The sequence below is a fragment of the Gymnogyps californianus genome, chromosome 3 (assembly GCF_018139145.2).
Source record: "Gymnogyps californianus isolate 813 chromosome 3, ASM1813914v2, whole genome shotgun sequence".
In the NCBI taxonomy this organism is placed as follows: Eukaryota; Metazoa; Chordata; class Aves; order Accipitriformes; family Cathartidae; genus Gymnogyps; species Gymnogyps californianus.
The window spans coordinates 12,186,673-12,204,007 of record NC_059473.1 but is presented as its reverse complement, the minus strand read 5'-3'; the positions used below and the strand labels follow the sequence as shown (position 1 = coordinate 12,204,007).

At 42.5% G+C, this 17,335-nt stretch overlaps 1 protein-coding gene and 1 long non-coding RNA gene across 4 annotated transcripts in view; one reads left to right on the top strand and one right to left on the bottom strand.

Moving 5' to 3' along the window:
- Window positions 1–5,384: 5,384 nt before the first annotated feature.
- TMEM17 (transmembrane protein 17) lies at window positions 5,385–10,229 on the bottom strand. Of its 2 annotated transcripts, none has more exons than XM_050894527.1 (4): window positions 10,127–10,229; window positions 6,818–6,921; window positions 6,451–6,564; window positions 5,385–6,039 (listed from the first exon to the last, which is right to left on the bottom strand). In XM_050894527.1, exons 1-4 carry the CDS (start codon window positions 10,227–10,229, stop codon window positions 5,698–5,700), a joined length of 663 nt encoding a protein of 220 aa, XP_050750484.1. In that variant the 3' UTR covers window positions 5,385–5,697. The 2 variants fall into 2 exon arrangements, with proteins under 2 accessions (XP_050750484.1, XP_050750485.1); XM_050894528.1 differs by having other exon boundaries at window positions 6,818–6,950; window positions 10,147–10,229.
- Window positions 10,230–10,406: 177 nt separating this feature from the next.
- The window catches only part of LOC127014883 (uncharacterized), a 29,249-nt gene continuing 22,320 nt past the window's right edge, over window positions 10,407–17,335 (top strand). The window contains exons 1-2 of one of the 2 annotated variants that reach the window (XR_007766230.1): window positions 10,407–10,506; window positions 13,710–13,913. This is a non-coding gene — a long non-coding RNA (uncharacterized LOC127014883). The other variant, XR_007766231.1, reaches the window with a different exon arrangement.

Below are 17,335 nucleotides of genomic sequence, written 5' to 3'. Positions count from 1 at the left end.
CTTGGCAAAACACTTCCCCACCACCACCACCCCACCCCATGTTTTTATACATGCTCTGCTAACCATGCTGAATCATTTGAAGAAAAAAAAAAAAGTGAGCTTTAGGTTTCTCCAGGATTTTCAAAGCGAAGGCATTGTTCAAAGACTTGTTGTTCAACTACTCCCAGCTGCTTTACAAAGGGAGGATTTATAGCATTTCTGGTTGTGGTAAGATTTCACTTCAAACTGAGGTGTTTTAAAAACAAACAAAAAAATCAAATACAGAATCCTTTAGCTATGTATTTTAATTGTTGACTTTTACATTAATATCCTGCAGTCATAAGCATACTCAGGTATCTTCTGATGTGCTCTTGCAAGTTTTAATCTCATGACAAATTCTATATTTTGTATGCAAAAGGCCATGGGGTCAAGGGCAAAACAAAGAGAGAACAGATGTCCAAGCTAAAATCTTTTCTGTAATTCGAAGAGGAGACCAAACACATTGACTGATAGGAATCACTCTGGATTGACACAAGCAGTAGGTTCCTCTTTATGCAACTGGGGACCAGTAGCTGCATGGGATGAGAGGTTCTGTTCAAAGCTCCAGCCTGCCATAAGACTTCTCTGTGTAAAATAATAAGAAATAAATCTCCCCCAGCATTAGCAGTACAAGTGATTAGGAATAGGTATATCTGATATTCTTCTCACCTTAATGAATTCAGCTTATGGCAGGTTTTCAATAAATTGAGAACACGGTAACTAAAGTGTTCAAGCATCTTTGCTTGAATTTTTTACTTGGGAACAGCGTGGGTCTACCAGTGTGAATAGAGAAGGGTCTTTTCTATCCCTTAAAGAACAACAGTAGCTTCTTTCATAGGCTGCACGAACTCCTTCCCTAACACTGGATGTTCAAGGCAGCTCTCAAGGAAGTCATTAATACTTCCTAAATTCACCGGGGAAGCCATACGTCTTAGCATGGCTGCACTCGCAGCTGCCTGCCAGATTTGTTCATTTCTTTCTACGGTTTCTCTGTTGTGCTCATGTCTCTCGGCTACTATGTGCTTCCCAGGGACTATATTTTTATTACTTTCAAACCTTGGATCATCTGAAGAAGAAAGTTGTTTTTTCATAACAAGCTGCAAAAGTTGCATGTATTTAATGAATGTGGAACTGTGTCCTGTAGACTGCTGCTTATCCGGGGGAATAACGTTTCCTCTGAATCCCCGTAAGATTTCAAGCTAGTAACTTCGCACATTTATTTCCTTTTAATAAATCCTCTGCTTCATGTACCCAGGGACTCCTTCAGTGGCATCAATCATCAACATACTCGTTTTCCCTCCGTGTTACACTTCTTGAACCTATTTATTCTGTTATAGTTTAAATTCTTCTTGGTCTTATCAGCTGACCCTTATATACTGCTTTGCCTGCCTCCTATAGAAGACCTCTTTATTATCTTTGCTTTATTCGAAGCACTGAACAAAGTCCTTTTTAATTGCTGCCATCTGATCTTTGTCCTGGAGAAACAACATTTTTCAAAATAAATGATCTCTGCAGCTTTACCCAGCTATCAAATATTACTATTGACTATCTTATCAGACCGTGTAATGATGCCAATTCTACCTGCTTCATTAACTATTTAGAGATTAACACTAAGTCTAGCCTAGTTTATAAGAGACAAAGGCAAGAGTGAAATATATGATCTCATTCCTCTGGGTACAATTCTTTCAGCAATCTGAAAGAATGAATTGTTGATACAGAAAGGTTAATGCTGTACTCCCTTTGTTATCAATTGTCTGTTTTTTATCAAATCTGTGCCTTATCTCATGTCTGCTTTATCAGATCTGCTTGAGTAAGGTACATAATTGAAGCCTCTTCCAAATTTAATTTCCCCTTCTCAGAAGTCCTGCAACTATTAAAAAAAAAAAAAAATCCTTTTACAAAGTCTATTTCAGACAAGGAACACATGCCGAGTTCAGGTATTAACAACTTGGCAACTATGCCCTCGAACACAAAATACTCCTCATCTTCAAATTGATCAGTAACCTAAAAAAGAGCATTTTAAGATAATACGCCCATTCCTTATTTCTTTTCTTCAGTTAAAGGAAATATGTTGGTACAAATTTCTTTTAAAATTGGCTGTTGGCCTTTCCTAACAGTAAACTTGGTGAAATAAAATAACTGAGTTCTGTACATAGACTTCTGCCATTCAAAGATCTTGCTCGCGAAGGGAGAGCTATTGGTAGCTATCTAGATCATCAAAAAACGTTTTGCAGTTTTCTCTGCACAAACCCTAGTGTGGCAAAAAGCCGCTATTGTACAGCTTGTGTTCAAAACTGTCTAAATGCTGCTCAATGAACTTCCACTAGTTTCCAGTGTTCTTGGGTTCCCTCCTTTCACCTTTGTTTCCATCTATTCTGTGGGGGGGGGGGGGGGGAACACCGAACGCCCTCGCTAGCCAAACACCTGCTTTGCTGAATCTTAAATTCTCATGTTCTTCTCGTGAATATTTTGCACTGCAAGATGAGTATATTCTTCCTGTTATGGGACAACACACCTGCTCATAGCTATCTGAGTAACAGGAGGAAGAGGATTTATGAAGGACTGTTAGCCTTCCTGCTGTGCCCCTTGGAAGTTCTCACGTACCTTTCACTGCTGCCAGTCTGTTCTGGCAATTATTCCTGAACTTCTTCATTAAAAACAAACCTAGCTTTCCTACGTTTTTCTTTAAAACATTAATGCCATTATTCCTGCTTCACTCTTGGTGCTAAAAAGTTCCTCCATTTATTTTCTGATTTATACTTATTGTGCAAGTACCTTCTGTAGTGTTTTTCCCCCTTTTCTTCTCCTCATGTATTTCACTTGATGCTCTTCCCCACCCCGCAACGTGCTTATAGAAAGTTTCTGTTCCGAAGTTTGCTTTCACGTGTCTGAAATTTGACTGTTACAAGTGACCAGAATATTTTCTGCTTGTTTGACGTCTCACCGGTTCTTCTGAAATTTGGAAACTGAAGGGAAATTTCAGTGCAATTCTCCATTTGTTGTTCTGTTTTCCAGAGCGCTACTGTAATTTTCTTCTCTTGTCTCTGGGTACATGAGGAGTAGGAAACTCATGGAAAAACTGCAGCTGTAGGCACTGAATGTGAGTTCTAGGTACTTGCAGGCTTTCTCCATAATTAAATGTTTAAGCTAGTAATGATGAAATTAAAAATAGACTAGCAGGTCTGTTAGGAAGCCTGAGCAGAGAGAATGCAGAGATCTTGTGTTTGAAGCGTTACATCACAGACTGGTTTCTACCTTAAGCATTTCCAGGCAACTCTATTTCTAACAGTGTTTCTCTGAATTCTATTTCCTGTATCGCCTCATTGAGGCACTCTCTCCGTCCCCCCCCCCCCCCCCCGTATTTTGAATCATATCTCATGGCCAGTTCCTTGTTGCCAACATTGGTGTATGGTTGACTTTTTTTCAGCTTTATGTTGTATTTGGTGCACTTGGCATTAAAAACCTTTCCACCCATCACACTCTTAAATCTCACAAGAGAGTTTAAGTTTTAAACTTTTTAAGGCGATACAGGAAAGAAAACCAAAGGATATGCCATTTTCTAGTTAAGGCAAGGCATTGGATTACTACAGGTAATCACTCTATCTCCTCAGAGCTTGGCTTACTGTACCATCTCAGTGTACTTCCCTACTGATCTCCCATAGTGGGCTTTTAATATGGGGAACAGGCAAGCTACCTGCAGAGCAGAAGGGATGGCAACTGCCCTAGTGCCTCTTCTAAGCTGTCCCAGCACTTGGTCCTGTCAATGATATCAAGGGCAGACTCAGAGAGCCGGTGTACCTATGGAAAAGATACTGCTTTCCCTAACTTGTACGGTCTCTTAGACAAACTATTGGAAGGCACTGAAAACTAGCAGTGCTCAGCTTCCATGCTGCATCATTAACTGGCATTTCTCTAACACCCAGGTTTTCTTAGTGGTGGATGTGAGCTCCTTGGAGGTCTACCCCACATCCGTGGCTAGGAAGGGCAGCCTTTGGTGTTAGTCCCATCATATTTGGGGAGGAAGAGGCAGCTCTGTATGGTTACTGAGGCACTAAGACATCTGAGTTACAGTTCACAATCACTGGAGAAAATAGGCTCCAAGGTATTTATTTGATGTTTCTCTCTGGCCTGTCAGGACCCATTATGCCATTATCTGTTATTGTAATGGATCCTACCAAGCTTCTGTAGCTCATCAGCCCTGACCTTGGCATTCTCCAGCAGCGTAATTGTGGTTGACATAAAAATATGTGCAATGTTCCCATTGCATCAGTTAGGAATGTTTTTACAAGGAGTTTCTAATGCTGTAAAAGTGTTTTTGAAATGACGTAACTTCTGCTTAAACCTCACTGTCTCTCTTGCAGGCTCTGAATACAGGGCTCTAAATGTTTTATATTAACTGTTAAAGACACTCTTAGAGACTCTCTTACAGAAATCCTCTTTTTCTGCGCAACAGCCAATCCAAGCCAGTAGTTTGTTTAAAAGCAAAGGGGTATGTGCTCTGGTAATATATGCTTTATAATAACAAAACGAAGAAGGAAATTTAGTAGAATTAATTGCACCATTCACTCATGGATTAAAAAGAAAATGAACCGTTTTGGTATAAAACAAAGCTAATGCCTTCTTTTTGCTAAAGGTTCTATAAGCTTTAAGGATGCAGCAGCTTTAAGCATACGGTGCCTTTTTCATGTTAGACCTGTCTTCTTTACATTCCTTTAAGCAGTTTGGATGTTTGTGCCAGCTCTCAAAACTGACGACTCTTGCCCTGCTGAAGACTCAAAGGATTCAGATGAAAAATTTATTTTAACTTTTGATCCCCATCCTTCTTAACAGAAAAAGTGAACTTTTAGCCATTACCAAAACTGGAGAAGATAGTCCAGACATTAATACAAATAATAGGAATGAGAGAACCTTGGTATATGCCCTGGCTTGTGAGAAACAGGCTCTGCCTTTCAGTGACATAAACCAATTTTTTTAATGGCTATAATTTTGTTACTGCTGACTTAGTGAATCCTCTGTTTGAGAAAATTGCACCACTCTGTTTGAATGGCTCGATAGTTAAAACTCTAGCTAAGCCAAAGAAGATGAGTGGAGGAGTTTTGAGGAAGGAATACTTTTAAAATTCCATCCCTAGTTTATTAGTAAGGAATTCCTAGTGCTGGAATTATCTGGAAGACCATCTCTGAAACTGTAGTGTTCGTTCACTATATTTTCATGGTTGTTTTTGGGCCTCAAGATTTCTTGGGGTTCTTTGTTGGTTTGCGTTTGGGTTTTTTTTGGCTTAACTGAGGTACCAGACATTAAATATGTGCAACGTATCTGGAAGACTAGAGAGAAAACTGATAACACAAATAAAAATGTGTATAAAAGATTTATTGTAAACAAAACAATTCTGTGCAAACAGTGAGGAAAAAAGGCTTGTTTTTTTAAAAATATGACTTTGTAAAATGTAAAAACCACCAAATCTACTCTGTTGGTACTCTACGCAGTAACAGTCCACAAATAGTCCACTCAAACCAGTTATGTAATTGGCTTCGATTTTTCTTGCAGAGTGGAGCTCCAATCTCTGACGTTTAATGATGGCTCTTAAGCAAGATCTATTTTTTAATCTCTGATGTAGGAAGGTAAAGAATGACCCAACAAAATGGAAACAGAGCTGTAGCAACATGAGGCCCGCCTCTGTTAGCTCCTCAGGCCCTCAGTGTGTGACCCCCAGCCAGCACTGGGGCCCCTACCAGCCATGGAAACTGCTCTCTCTTCTTTACCCAGGCTGTAAAAATCAGGCACAGGATGTTCCTCCAGCTGGTCAAATTCGTTAAGGCGGAAGTGAGTTGCCAGTTTGTTCACCATTCTTTTCAGGGTGACAAAGGCTGCAACGACTTGGAAGGTGAGGAAGAGGGCAAAGACAATATGGACTGCTCGCTCCAGTGGCTGAATTTTCAGACCTTCATTAAATAGCAAGAAGAGAATTATAGGCAACTGCAGGAGGAGACTCAGGAGCCAAAACCCAGCCAGCTCAGGGACCTATAACAGGGAGACATCACCTGTTAAAAACTGGCAGTTGGAGACGGAAAAATCCAAAATCTTGTGAAGAAAAAACATTTTTTTAAAATTTTCCAAAAGCCAGCACATAATGTGAAATGGCAAAAAGTGAGGTGGCTTAATACTTCCATACACTGTGTTTCTAACAATACTTATTTTTCTGACAAAACAGTTTTAGGGAGCGAGAGGGCTCTCTTCTGAGGGAAAATTTCTTGGAATGCACAAAATTAAGTGGAAGCTGATGCCAACGGAATAGAAGATGCAGACTGTAACTTAAGAGAAATAACCATCTCCTCTACTTAAATCTCTTAGATGAATTGGTAGACCATTTTATTTACGTTAAACTCCAAAAAGCTCTCCTGCACAAATTAATAGGTACATGCGGTAACATACCTTCTCCTGCAGATTGCCCATGTATCCCAGGTAGAGTCGAATGACCTCTATTAGAGAGGCTAGGATCATGATTGTGACCAGGATGAACTTGTAGTAATCTGACAAGACTGGATACTAGAGGGAAGAAGAGAGTAAAAGTTTTGCTGAGCTGTTTCATAACATGTCGTTTGTGATTAAATGAAGACACTGTAGATACTGCAGTTGACAGTGTTGTATTGGCTTTCAAATACTCTTGAACCTCCAGTTTCAAGGGATTCCCAAATAAACTTAATAGCCTCTAACTCCAGTGAGCTCTACCTCAGTACTAGGAGGTGTTTGATCAGAAACATATTACATTTGCAAACCATCACTTTCCTTCAGGACTCACCTTCAGATGGAGCATGACAACTGTGCTGAGCCACCAAAATGGGAAAAAGTAAACGTTGAAATAGAGGGACATCTGCAGTGGTAAACTGGAAACTATTTCATTATCTGTAGATAGAGAGAAGTCTTTATCACTCCTAGTTTGTTCCATACTTCCCTTCCATAAATATGACAGAAAGATACTGCTCCATCTTAGCTTCAACTCTTCCCAGTCAAATTAAATGTTAAGAAAAGTATTTTTATATATCCAGAGGAGAACTTCTTACCCTATCTTGAGTTACACCATTTCCTGGAATCTAAAGCAACTTCAGTTCACAGGACACATAATTTTTATCACTTAGTCATATATTCAAGTTGACTGTCTGATTGTTGATTATCTGGTGGCTTATGGCTTACTCCACAGTCTCTGACTGATAGGCTTAGCTCAAGTAGTGCTGTATACTGACACTGCAGAAAGAGTTAGTGGTTATTTCATTGCTGTTCCTAAGAGAACGGCCAAAGTTTAAATGAGTACATACTGGATTGTCATTATTTTGTATATGATCCTCCTGAGTAAGGACTTACTGCCAGAGAGCAGGTTTGCATTGCCCACTCTTCATTTTCAATCTTTATCTAAATAGACATTTGGATGGAAGCGATGTTGCAAGAAGCCAGTAATTCTTCTAGTTCTTAAGAGCTAACAATTTCAAATATGTGTCAAACTAAAACTTATCCTTTAAAGTCTGGAGAGAACAAAATGCATTCATACAATGTAGAGAAAAGCAAATATTGAACTCTAACATGCAGGCAGTAAGTTCTATATTTAGGATTTTATAATAGACCTACAAGATTAGACTTAAAACAAGGAAAAATTTAAAAGGGCATTCTAAGGGAATCATTCATTTTTAATGGGTGAAGTTTTATTGCCATATTCTAGTTAACTGATATTGCATCCACTTTACTTCAATTACCAACAGTCTACTTTCTCATGCTTTCCCCAAATGAAGTCTGTAGGCACAACTTCACTTGGTACTACCTGAGAAAGTTTAGAAAGTATTCACTGTGACCTGCTGATTTGTATTCAAGTCCTGTGCCCCTGTCTGTCACAATGGTGATATTTGATTGAAAATAAGTCTGAACAGCCACGTTGTCTCGCTTCCAGCCTCAGAACCACCTCTCTTCTGACACTGCCTTCTCTTTCCATATCTTCCAACCACTCTCATACCTGTCTTTGTTCCACCTCAGTCTGGCATCCCTGTTTCCAGTCCAGCCACATGCAGCCTGGTACAGTCTGTTCCAGAAGTCTTTATGCCAGTTGCAGAAGTATTCATGGTAGCTACTAGACTAGGTGGGAAGGGAGGAGGATTTGGGAACAAAACTGGGACAGACCTTAAGGGTAGGGTGTGAGGGGCAGGGATTTGTTATACTGAAATAGAAGGTGCAAGACAACCAATATATATATATTTTTAATAATCCCATTTTTAAGCATCAACACTTCCTTACATCTGCAAAGGAATGAAAATCTAGAGGTACCTCAAAAACAGTTTCACGATCTACCTAAAATTGTCCCAGCTGTCCTAATGAATGAAGCTCTTAAACACCAGGAGGACTTTGGAGGGCACCGAGATACAATTCTAAAACACTGTTTTATCTTTCAGAAAACAATGACTATCCAATTATAAGTAACTATGTTTCTGCCCTATATGTATTGGATGAAAATTTATATGGTTCACGGCCATATTACTTAAAAACAGAGAAGCCAAGAGCTCTAATTTCAGTTGTGATGATAATGTTTTAGGTATGTTAAAGGTTTCATTGACATAGCATTCATATTTGTAACTTCTGCTCAAGTTTTAAAACTGTGTTTTGGATGAATATTTAGCAATGTAAGCCAATTCTAATTCATCTTTCTATCCCTAAATTGAACGAATGATTATTTTCTGGGATTGCTAAAATTCATGGAAAAGCCAGACACTATTGCGATGGCCAATTCTTTGATGCTAGAGCAACTCACTAAGGTATATATGTGTAAACTTAATTTTTGAAATCCTGATCTCCTAGAAGTTAATGGTGCATTTGCAGTTGGTTTCAGTGGGTTGGATATTCACATAAGAGTTTTCATAATGGGAAACGGAAAAGAAATTACTAAAACCAGAAGCTATTCCTGGAGTTAAGAAAAATATTTCAGTGTTGTTTGACAAATGAAATGAATAATTAGTAACTAGTAAGTGTTAGCAGTATATCTACACAAAGAAAATGAGTACTCCTGTCTTGAAATAAGAATGACTTTTTGATTAATTTTATCAGCTTGGAATGGATTTATCAGTTGAAACGAATATACCCTTTCTATGTAGACAGTGTTTATTTTCATGGCTACTCTCACTCTAAAGGTATGAAAAGGGGGCATATTGGCCTGCAAGTTTCACTGGCAATATGATGAAGGAACAGTTATTGGTCATTACGATAGACTTGGAAAAATAAAGAGAATGCAGGCATATTGCAAGCTTGAGTTTTTGCTACCTAGAGTAGCTTAGTACACCTCTTCATGCTTTAACCATCTGGTGTGCTAACTGTGCAGGACTACTGAGCTTAAAACAATAGCTTAGTTCTGTGTTCTCCATAAATGATTTTTACTTTTTATTTGGGCACAGGCAGAGCACCTGGTGTGTGACTAACAATGGATTTTATCTGCAATATTTTATGCAAACTTGCTTACTAAGCCGTGAAGGCGGGTGTAGAGTGTTCTCCATACCTGCTTTTAAACCAAGACTGTTCCCTGTTTAGTATTTTAAGGAAGCCTGCCTCAGGCCTGCAGTACCACAGCATGTGAAGTGCAGGGTGACGGAGCAGCTGCTGTAGTTTTACCCCTGACAACATCCACGAAGCCACACTACGTGACTGACAGTGAAACCAGACCTGATCTAAAAGGCATCTCTGCTTTTCACCGCTGGGCCGGCACCTGTGTCGCCGGGGTTACTCTGAGGCCCTCTCTCGGGCCCCTTGATCTAGAGGACAGCGACGGGGCTCTGGAACCGCCACCTCAGCCTTCCTGCCCGACGACGTTGGGGGCGAGGCGGCTACCCTGCAGATGGCACGGCTCTGCCTGGGCGGAAACGGGGAGACAGCCGAGGACACCCGCCGGTGGGAGAACGGAGCCCTCACGGCCCTTCCCCGCGGCGGGCGGGCACCGCCGTCAGCACCAGGCTCCGCCCCAACGGCCTCCAGGTGACCGTTGACGCCGCCATCTTCATTCCCGGGAAGCTCCCCCCGCCCCAGCCGCACCCGCCGCCATTTTTGTTGCTGGCGCGCCGCCCGGCGAGCCGCTGCGCTTTACCTGCGCGGTCGCCCGGGTACTGCGGGCCGGTGCGGTGGCTGTCGGTGAAGACGGTGCGGCTGAAGGAGCCCAGCCGCCTCCTCAGGGGCTCGGGCAGCGACATGCTGCGGCGCCGCGGCCCGCCGTTGCTGTGGCGACGGGGCGGCGGGGCGCGCAGGCGCAATGAAGAGGCGGGGGCGGTGGCGGGTTCCCGCTAGCGCGGGCCGGCCGCTGGCTCCCTCAGGGGTGCGGGACGGGGCGAGGTGCGGGGTGAGGCCAGGCCTCTCCCGGAGCTGAGGAGAGGAGAGGAGAGGAGAGGAGAGCGGTGCCTCTGCCCCGGGGACAGTGTTACAGTGGTGCTTTCTGGGAGAGATACCGAGCCCAGAAATTTATGATTGCTGGTATGATGTAAAGGCATGTTTATTTGTGCTGTGCCTGTGAGAGTGGTCACTGCTGCCTCGGTGTTGCACAGATAGAGGTGTGTTCCCGCTTGTGTGATGTATATGTATGTGCACAGAGGAGAATGTTTTTGCTTGTCACAGTCACTGCGCAAGCGTGGTGCTTTCCTGCCTGATTGGGACTGTCTGTCATCCCGGGAAAATGAAAAAGCAGCGCCCAGCAGGCAGGTCTCCCTAAGCTGTTCATGGCAGAGTCAGCGGTGAGCCCAGCGTGTGAGAGTTGCCCAAAACAGCGCCGTTTGCTTCGGAGGTGTTAGTGCGTGCCAGCCCTGAGTGTCTTCCCTCAGTTCCTACATTGTTTTGGTTCCTTTCTAATCAGTCAGAGTGGATTTTTTTCTAGTCTGTTAGGGCAGGGTTTGGGTTTTTCTGAGAAGGTAATTATGAAATATTGGTGCAAGGAAAGCAGTTGCAGGACTGCTCTGCTTCTGTCAGGGTACATCCAGGGGAATGCTGGTGCTTGATGATGGCTAGAGAGAGGAGGGAGTAAAATAAGGATGGATATTGACAGAGCTATTTTATTACTTAAGATGAATATGAATGATCCTTGTTGTATGATAGATTCAGATATAGCTAAACTAGAAAATACCTTTTGCTCAAGGAAACCTGTCTGTGTCACTGTTGAGTTAAAAGCAGCAGTGAGATCAGCACAGCCTTTTTATTGTAGTTAGCTTTTGTCCCTTATAGGAGACTCTCATGGCATTATGCAAAGTTAGTAATGAAAATACGAGTTCTGCTTGTTCTTCTTTTATTTGGAAAATGTAGTCCCCCTAAAAATGAGGTAATCTGTTCACCAGGTTTTTCAGCCCCCTTAGGGCCTGATTCTGTCTGAGGAGAAAGGATGCCATTCTTAAGTGTGCAGGGAATTATTTTCTGCATGATCAGAGTGAAAGAGTAGCTTGTGCCTTTTACTATGAGAACTGATAACATTTGTGATTTTACTGTACCTAATATGACACATCGACTCCCTTCTCCTGCCCCCCCCCCCCCCCCATTTAGCTACTTCCCTGGGTGATCATTCTCTAGTATGACTTTCCAAACTCAATTATCTCTGACTGAATAATTTAAAGCCTAGTTTAAATTTAATTTCATTCTGTCCCACTGGGAGAACTACAGAGAAAGGTGGCTAAACAAGCAGGAGTTCTGAGAAATCCGTTTGGCTTTCGAGCTGATGACTGATGTGGTATTGACAACAGATACTTTTCAAAGAACTTCTCCAGACATGGGTATGCCAGCAGGAATCTGCATTAAAAAAACCTGAAGACCTTCAGAAGAAATGAAGAGGAAATGATTTTTAAATAATGGCAGCAGATTGGAAGGGAGAAGGAATTAAAGATATCCCAGAATTTCAAGGGATGTTGTGCATGTCCCCTTAGAGGCAGGGAGGGCAGCGAGCTTTGCTGTGTTAAGTGTTCCTAGAAAACAAAGTTTTAAACACAGGTGAGGATTATCCCTATTTTACAGATAAGACAGAACGAGAACAGTTGAGTCCTGTGAAATGCTGTTTGCAGTTTGTGTTGAAACCTTTGTGTGAAAAAAGGCACGTAATTCAGCATGTCCTGGACATAAGCAGACAGATAAGTCGTCCAGTGAAATATACTCCTTACAAAGTATGAAAACATAAGGTAAAAGAAAAGAGGTGATGTAGCTTTTGTCATACAAGATGTGTCTGTACAGCAGTGAGCACAGTTCAGCAATGCTACCTGGTTTACCTTTGAACTAGGTAGCTCAGGCTTGCTGGCAAGACAGCTCTACAAGCAAATAATTTAGTAAAGGTAAAGAGTCAGAGTATTTTTCAGCTTTTTTGACCTGAATCTATCTTAAACTGTGAGGCTTCCCCTGTAATCAGCATAGTGACTGTGATGCCTGCACTAGCTAGCCTGGTTGGGGGTGGGGGAGTAAAGCACGACAAGCTGCAGTCATAGACATATACATTGTGTTGTGTCCTAGCCGGATGTGGACCTCAAAGCTCTGAGCTGTGAAGGCACTAGAGGTATACTGCAGTTTCAATGATAAAAATCTGTGAGTGGATGCCTGATAATTGGCTAACTACCTAATAAATAATAGAAGAGTTTAAAGATCACTTTTACATTTGAGGAAACATGAAAAACAGCATTAATGTTAGATAGGTTTCTGAACTTTTAAAAGTGCAGTCTATATTTGTTATCTTGCCAATTGCCAGTAGGTGCTAGAAATGTATTTCCTGTCAGGCTCAACAACTATAGTGGTGACTTTTCACTATCCAACAGATCTCACCATGAAGTTCTCTGCTATAGACAGTGGCAAGATGATGAATCTGTGCAAGATTTCCAATGAGATTGCCTGAAACCTTGTTTTACTGTTGTTGCCTTGGTCCTGATCTGGTTAACCACTCTTTAAGTTAGGGAAACACTAATCCCATACTTTCAGCTAATTAGATGTAAGGAACAGGTTTATATGAATTAAAAGTATGGCAGGGTTTTGATTAAGTCAGATATTCATGGAAGTCTCAGGTTTTTTTCATAGTATAAGCTGGGGGCCTGTAAAAGTTCAGCCTTTAAGGATTTTCCTTTTGATTACTTTTTCAGAATGAAAGAATGGAAGAATTTTCCCTGAACTGCACAATGTTATGCCTTTTCCTGATGCCGGTGGCTTTGAGCAGGGCCCCTGATCTCCCAAACACTTTGATTTTCTTATGTTCCCCAATTCTGAAAACCTGTCAAGCATACAGTCGGGTATCCTGCCAGCAGCTCTGTGGCAGTCAGTGGGACTTTGCAAAATTGGGCTCTGCTTGTTCAAAAACTGTGAAGCAATCCAGCTTAGCAGTCAGTGAAGTGTAAAACTGAGTAGTAGGTAAAGGAAAGGCCGGTGGAATGCAGACACCACAAGAAATGCATGGATTTGCCATGTGAACTCAATTTCCAGACTCAAGGTGTGAATCTGTGATATTTGGCAGCCTTACATTTTCAGCAGATGGCCAAGCATCCTACACGTCCCCACGAAATAAAATTGTGCACACTTTGTTTAATATCTTTGTCTATGCAGATGCTTAAAATATTCCCTGAAGATGGAATATGTACTCTTTGTTTTTACTAGTTCTGTTTAATTTTCTTTCGACTGAGGCATACATTTTTTGTCAATTTAATGAACGGAATTCTGATTTTCTGTAGGGAGGGTTGGAGAGCATCTACTCCAGTTTCAAGCAGAAGAGAATCTTAAAACTGCAAGGATCAGAACACCAGGGCATCTTCATTGACAAGTCAGAGCTTCCTGTAACAGAAGGATATAAATCTGGGCCATAAGGAGTGGAAGAAGGAAAAACATTTAACTGTTATGTGACTGTAACAGTTACGATGACCATCTGTATAAATAGTGTAAGTGACGTGATGAAATTGTATTTGGCCTTTTCCTTTTTTAATGGAAAGGCATTCCATTACTGAATTTCTTTGTGTCTATCCATGTATGAATGGTTAAGGTAGAAATAACCAGATTTCCAGTTCTCTGTGCTTCAAAATGAGCTACTGAAATGTGAAACTGGAAGAAATAGGCCCATAATTGTGCAGCATATTAAATGATTGTTTTATTTCTCTCCACACATGCTAGCTATAAATAAAACAAAATTCTCTGAAAATCTGCCTGAAAGCTTTAAATCAGAGGAATGTTGGATCTCTGTGTATCCACAGTAGTCCAGCTAAGTTGGTAGACACTGGCTTGGCTCCCAGACCGAAGCTCCTGGGGCTCTCTGGCAACAGCACTAAGCCATAAACACCAGATGCAGTATATCTAACGAAATTAAATATCGGCAGTTTTTTACAGTTGGCATTTCAGAAACACAGAGTTCATTTAAGTGCTGCCAGTGGTTTATCTTTGCACCTGAATCACAATTGCTGTATTTCTGAATGTGCTGGTGTGGAATCTCACAAATGCTATTTTCCCGGGCATGCCTGTGCTGCTGTCCCTTATATAGCCGTAAGCGTGCAAGCAACAGAAATCACTCTCCTCCTTGCTTGCCCCTTAATACCTGCCCAGTGTTTTAGCAGAAGTGCTGTAAAACATGTATCCTACTTGCTTGCCCCTTAATACCTACCCAGTGTTTTAGCAGAAGTGCTGTAAAACATGTAAAACATGCTGGTGAGCAGAGGTATGTGCAGGCAAGCAGACTACAGGCTTGCTTTCTCGTCATGTCCTCAGAATGAAGTGACAGATTGGGAATTCTAACAAATTACAAATGCCACAAAGACTCTAACGTGTGTGTTTGAAAGGGTCATGTTATTAGCTGTGACAGTGTCTGCCAGAGCAATTTCACAGCTGTGCTCCTGGCTTGCAATACCCCAGGACAATCTTTTCTTTGTGTCACTTGTACACTAGTCCCTGGTGTTCATTTAACACCTACAGGATATTTGTGTCTGGTAAACAATTATTGTTGCTGATGAGACTTATCCCAGGCCCCTGTTTCAAGTATTACATATTGCTGCAGTCATTCCATGCATTAAATATATCTTGGCTATTTTAGTCTTAAGCGTAAAGACAGCAGGAAAAAAAAAAAAAGAGCTATTACTTGCTCCTGTGGATTGATTTTCTTCTTGCTGTACTTGGCATTTAGTTAGAACCACTCGCTAGCTTGTTTTATTTTGTTGATTTGTAGTTTTGTCAAGCATGCTGGGAAACTCTCAAGGCTGGCACAGCTGTTAAGCAAGTTTTACAATTTGTGTTGCAAAAGTATTCAAGATTTTTGTGATTGTGGTGGGTTGATCCTGGCTGGATGCCAGGTGCCCACCAAAGCCGCTCTATCACTCCCCTCCTCAGCTGGACAGGGGAGAGAAAATACAACGAAAGGTTCATGGGTTGAGATAAGGACAGGGAGATCACTCACCAATTCCCATCACGGGCAAAATAGGCTCAACTTGGGGAAAAAACCAGTCAAATCAGAGTAGGATAATGAGAAAAAAACCCAAATCTTAAAAACACCTTCCCCCCACCCCTCTGTTCTTCTCAGGCTTAACTTTACTCCTGAATTCTCTACCTCCTCCCCCCCAGTGGTGCAGGGGGACAGGGAAAGGGGGTTGCGGTCAGTTCATCGCATGTTGTCTCTGCCGCTCCTTCCTCCTCACTCTCTTCCCCTGCTCCAGCGTGGGGTCCCTCCCATGGGAGATAGTCCTCCACGAACTTCTCCAACATGACTCCTTCCGACAAGCTGCAGTTCTTCACGAACTGCTCCAGCGTGGGTCCTTTCCATGGGGTGCAGTCCTTCAGGAACAGACCGCTCCAGCGTGGGTCCCCTGCAGGGTCACAGGTCCTGCCAGCAAACCTGCTCTAGCGCAGGCTTCCCACGGGGTCACAGCCTCCTTCGTGCATCCACCTGCTCCGGCGTGGGGTCCTCCATGGGCCTCAGGTGGATATCTGCTCCACTGTTAACCTCCATGGGCTGCAGGGGGACAGCCTGCCTCACCAGGGTCTTCACCACGGGCTGCAGGGGAATCTCTGCTCTGGCACCTGGAGCACCTCCTCCCCCTCCTTCTTCACTGACCTTGGTGTCTGCAGAGTTGTTTCTCTCACATATTCTGTTCTCTCTCTGGCTGCAATTGCTGCTGTGCAGTAACTTTTTCCCCTTCTTAAATATGTTATCCCAGAGGCGCTACCACCATTGCTGTTGGGCTCAGCCTTGGCCAGCGGCGGGTCCGTCTTGGAGCCGGCTGGCATTGGCTCTGTCGGACATAGGGGAAGCTTCTAGCAGCGTCTCACAGAAGCCACCCCTACAGCTCCCTGCTACCAAAACCTTGTCATGCAAACCCAATACATTGATATACAAGGAGGCTACTGTGAATGGATGGATTTTGAGCCAGATTCTCACTTCTGTGAAGATCCTTGATATGCCCTTAAAGGACTCTCTGCATGACCTGGCCAGTGCAGAGGCCCCTTACTTTCAAAAAGTGGATTTGGAATAGCGAGTGAACACTATGTTGTAACACTGCAAACAGACTGGGTACCTTTTTTTGTTTGTCTGATGACAAGCTTTGTCAGCAAAATTATGTTCTTCCTTTGCTTCCAGACCTTGTTGGGGATAAATTCTGCCCCAGTCACACCTGCAAGTCTGAGCAGGACTTGAGACTTATTCAGGCTTGAGACTTGTTCTTTCAGGAGGTAGTCAGGGACATGGTGGGGGCTCTCAGTAATTCTCAGCAAATCATGTTTTGTCCGGTGTGTGGTTGGAATAGCTGCACTATTCTCGTTGTGCAGAAACGTGCACTGAGAATCCTGCTTGGGCTCTAGAGTCGCTTTGCAGACCTCTGCAGCTTGCGGGCAGTATGTGTGGGAGGATCTTTATGGCAGAGGATGTGATGGCTTCAGTCTTGGTCTCATCTTTGCTTGCATAGGTAGGCGAGGTGATCTTTCCTGTGGTAATTTAGGTGTCTAAATATTACTTGTACAATCCAAGCTAGTTAAAGAGGCTTCACTTCTTTGGTGGGTTCCCCCAGAAGGCTGTTCATGGGAAGGAGTAATGAGCTTGCTGCATGTGTCTGCCCTTCTCTACTGACTACTGGTAGAGTCTAGTTGTTTTGCTAAATCAAGGTACCCAGCTGTTTGAAAACTGAACACTTTACAGAGATCTAAGCTCTTCCAGAGCTTGTTTTGTGGATCTGAGCTCCCCCGGATGGTAGGGCTGTTTGTGTTCCCTGGGCATCACACCAGATGCTTTGCTTGTACTGAGTGTAAATCTTGCAAAATGCTGCCTGGCATGTGGGCCCTGAGAGTGCCGGTGATTTCTCTTGTTATTGCAGAATCCAAAGATGGCACA

Excerpts from the sequence above, each read along its gene's own strand:
- TMEM17 (XM_050894528.1), bottom strand. The coding sequence starts at position 10,229 with ATGTCGCTGCCCGAGCCCCTGAGGAGGCGGCTGGGCTCCTTCAGCCGC. Across the intron at positions 6,951-10,146 it reads AGCCACCGCACCGGCCCGCA|GAGTGATAAAGACTTCTCTC; the intron begins GTACCCGGGCGA and ends GGAACAAACTAG. Across the intron at positions 6,565-6,817 it reads TTGTCATGCTCCATCTGAAG|TATCCAGTCTTGTCAGATTA; the intron begins GTGAGTCCTGAA and ends TCTTCCCTCTAG.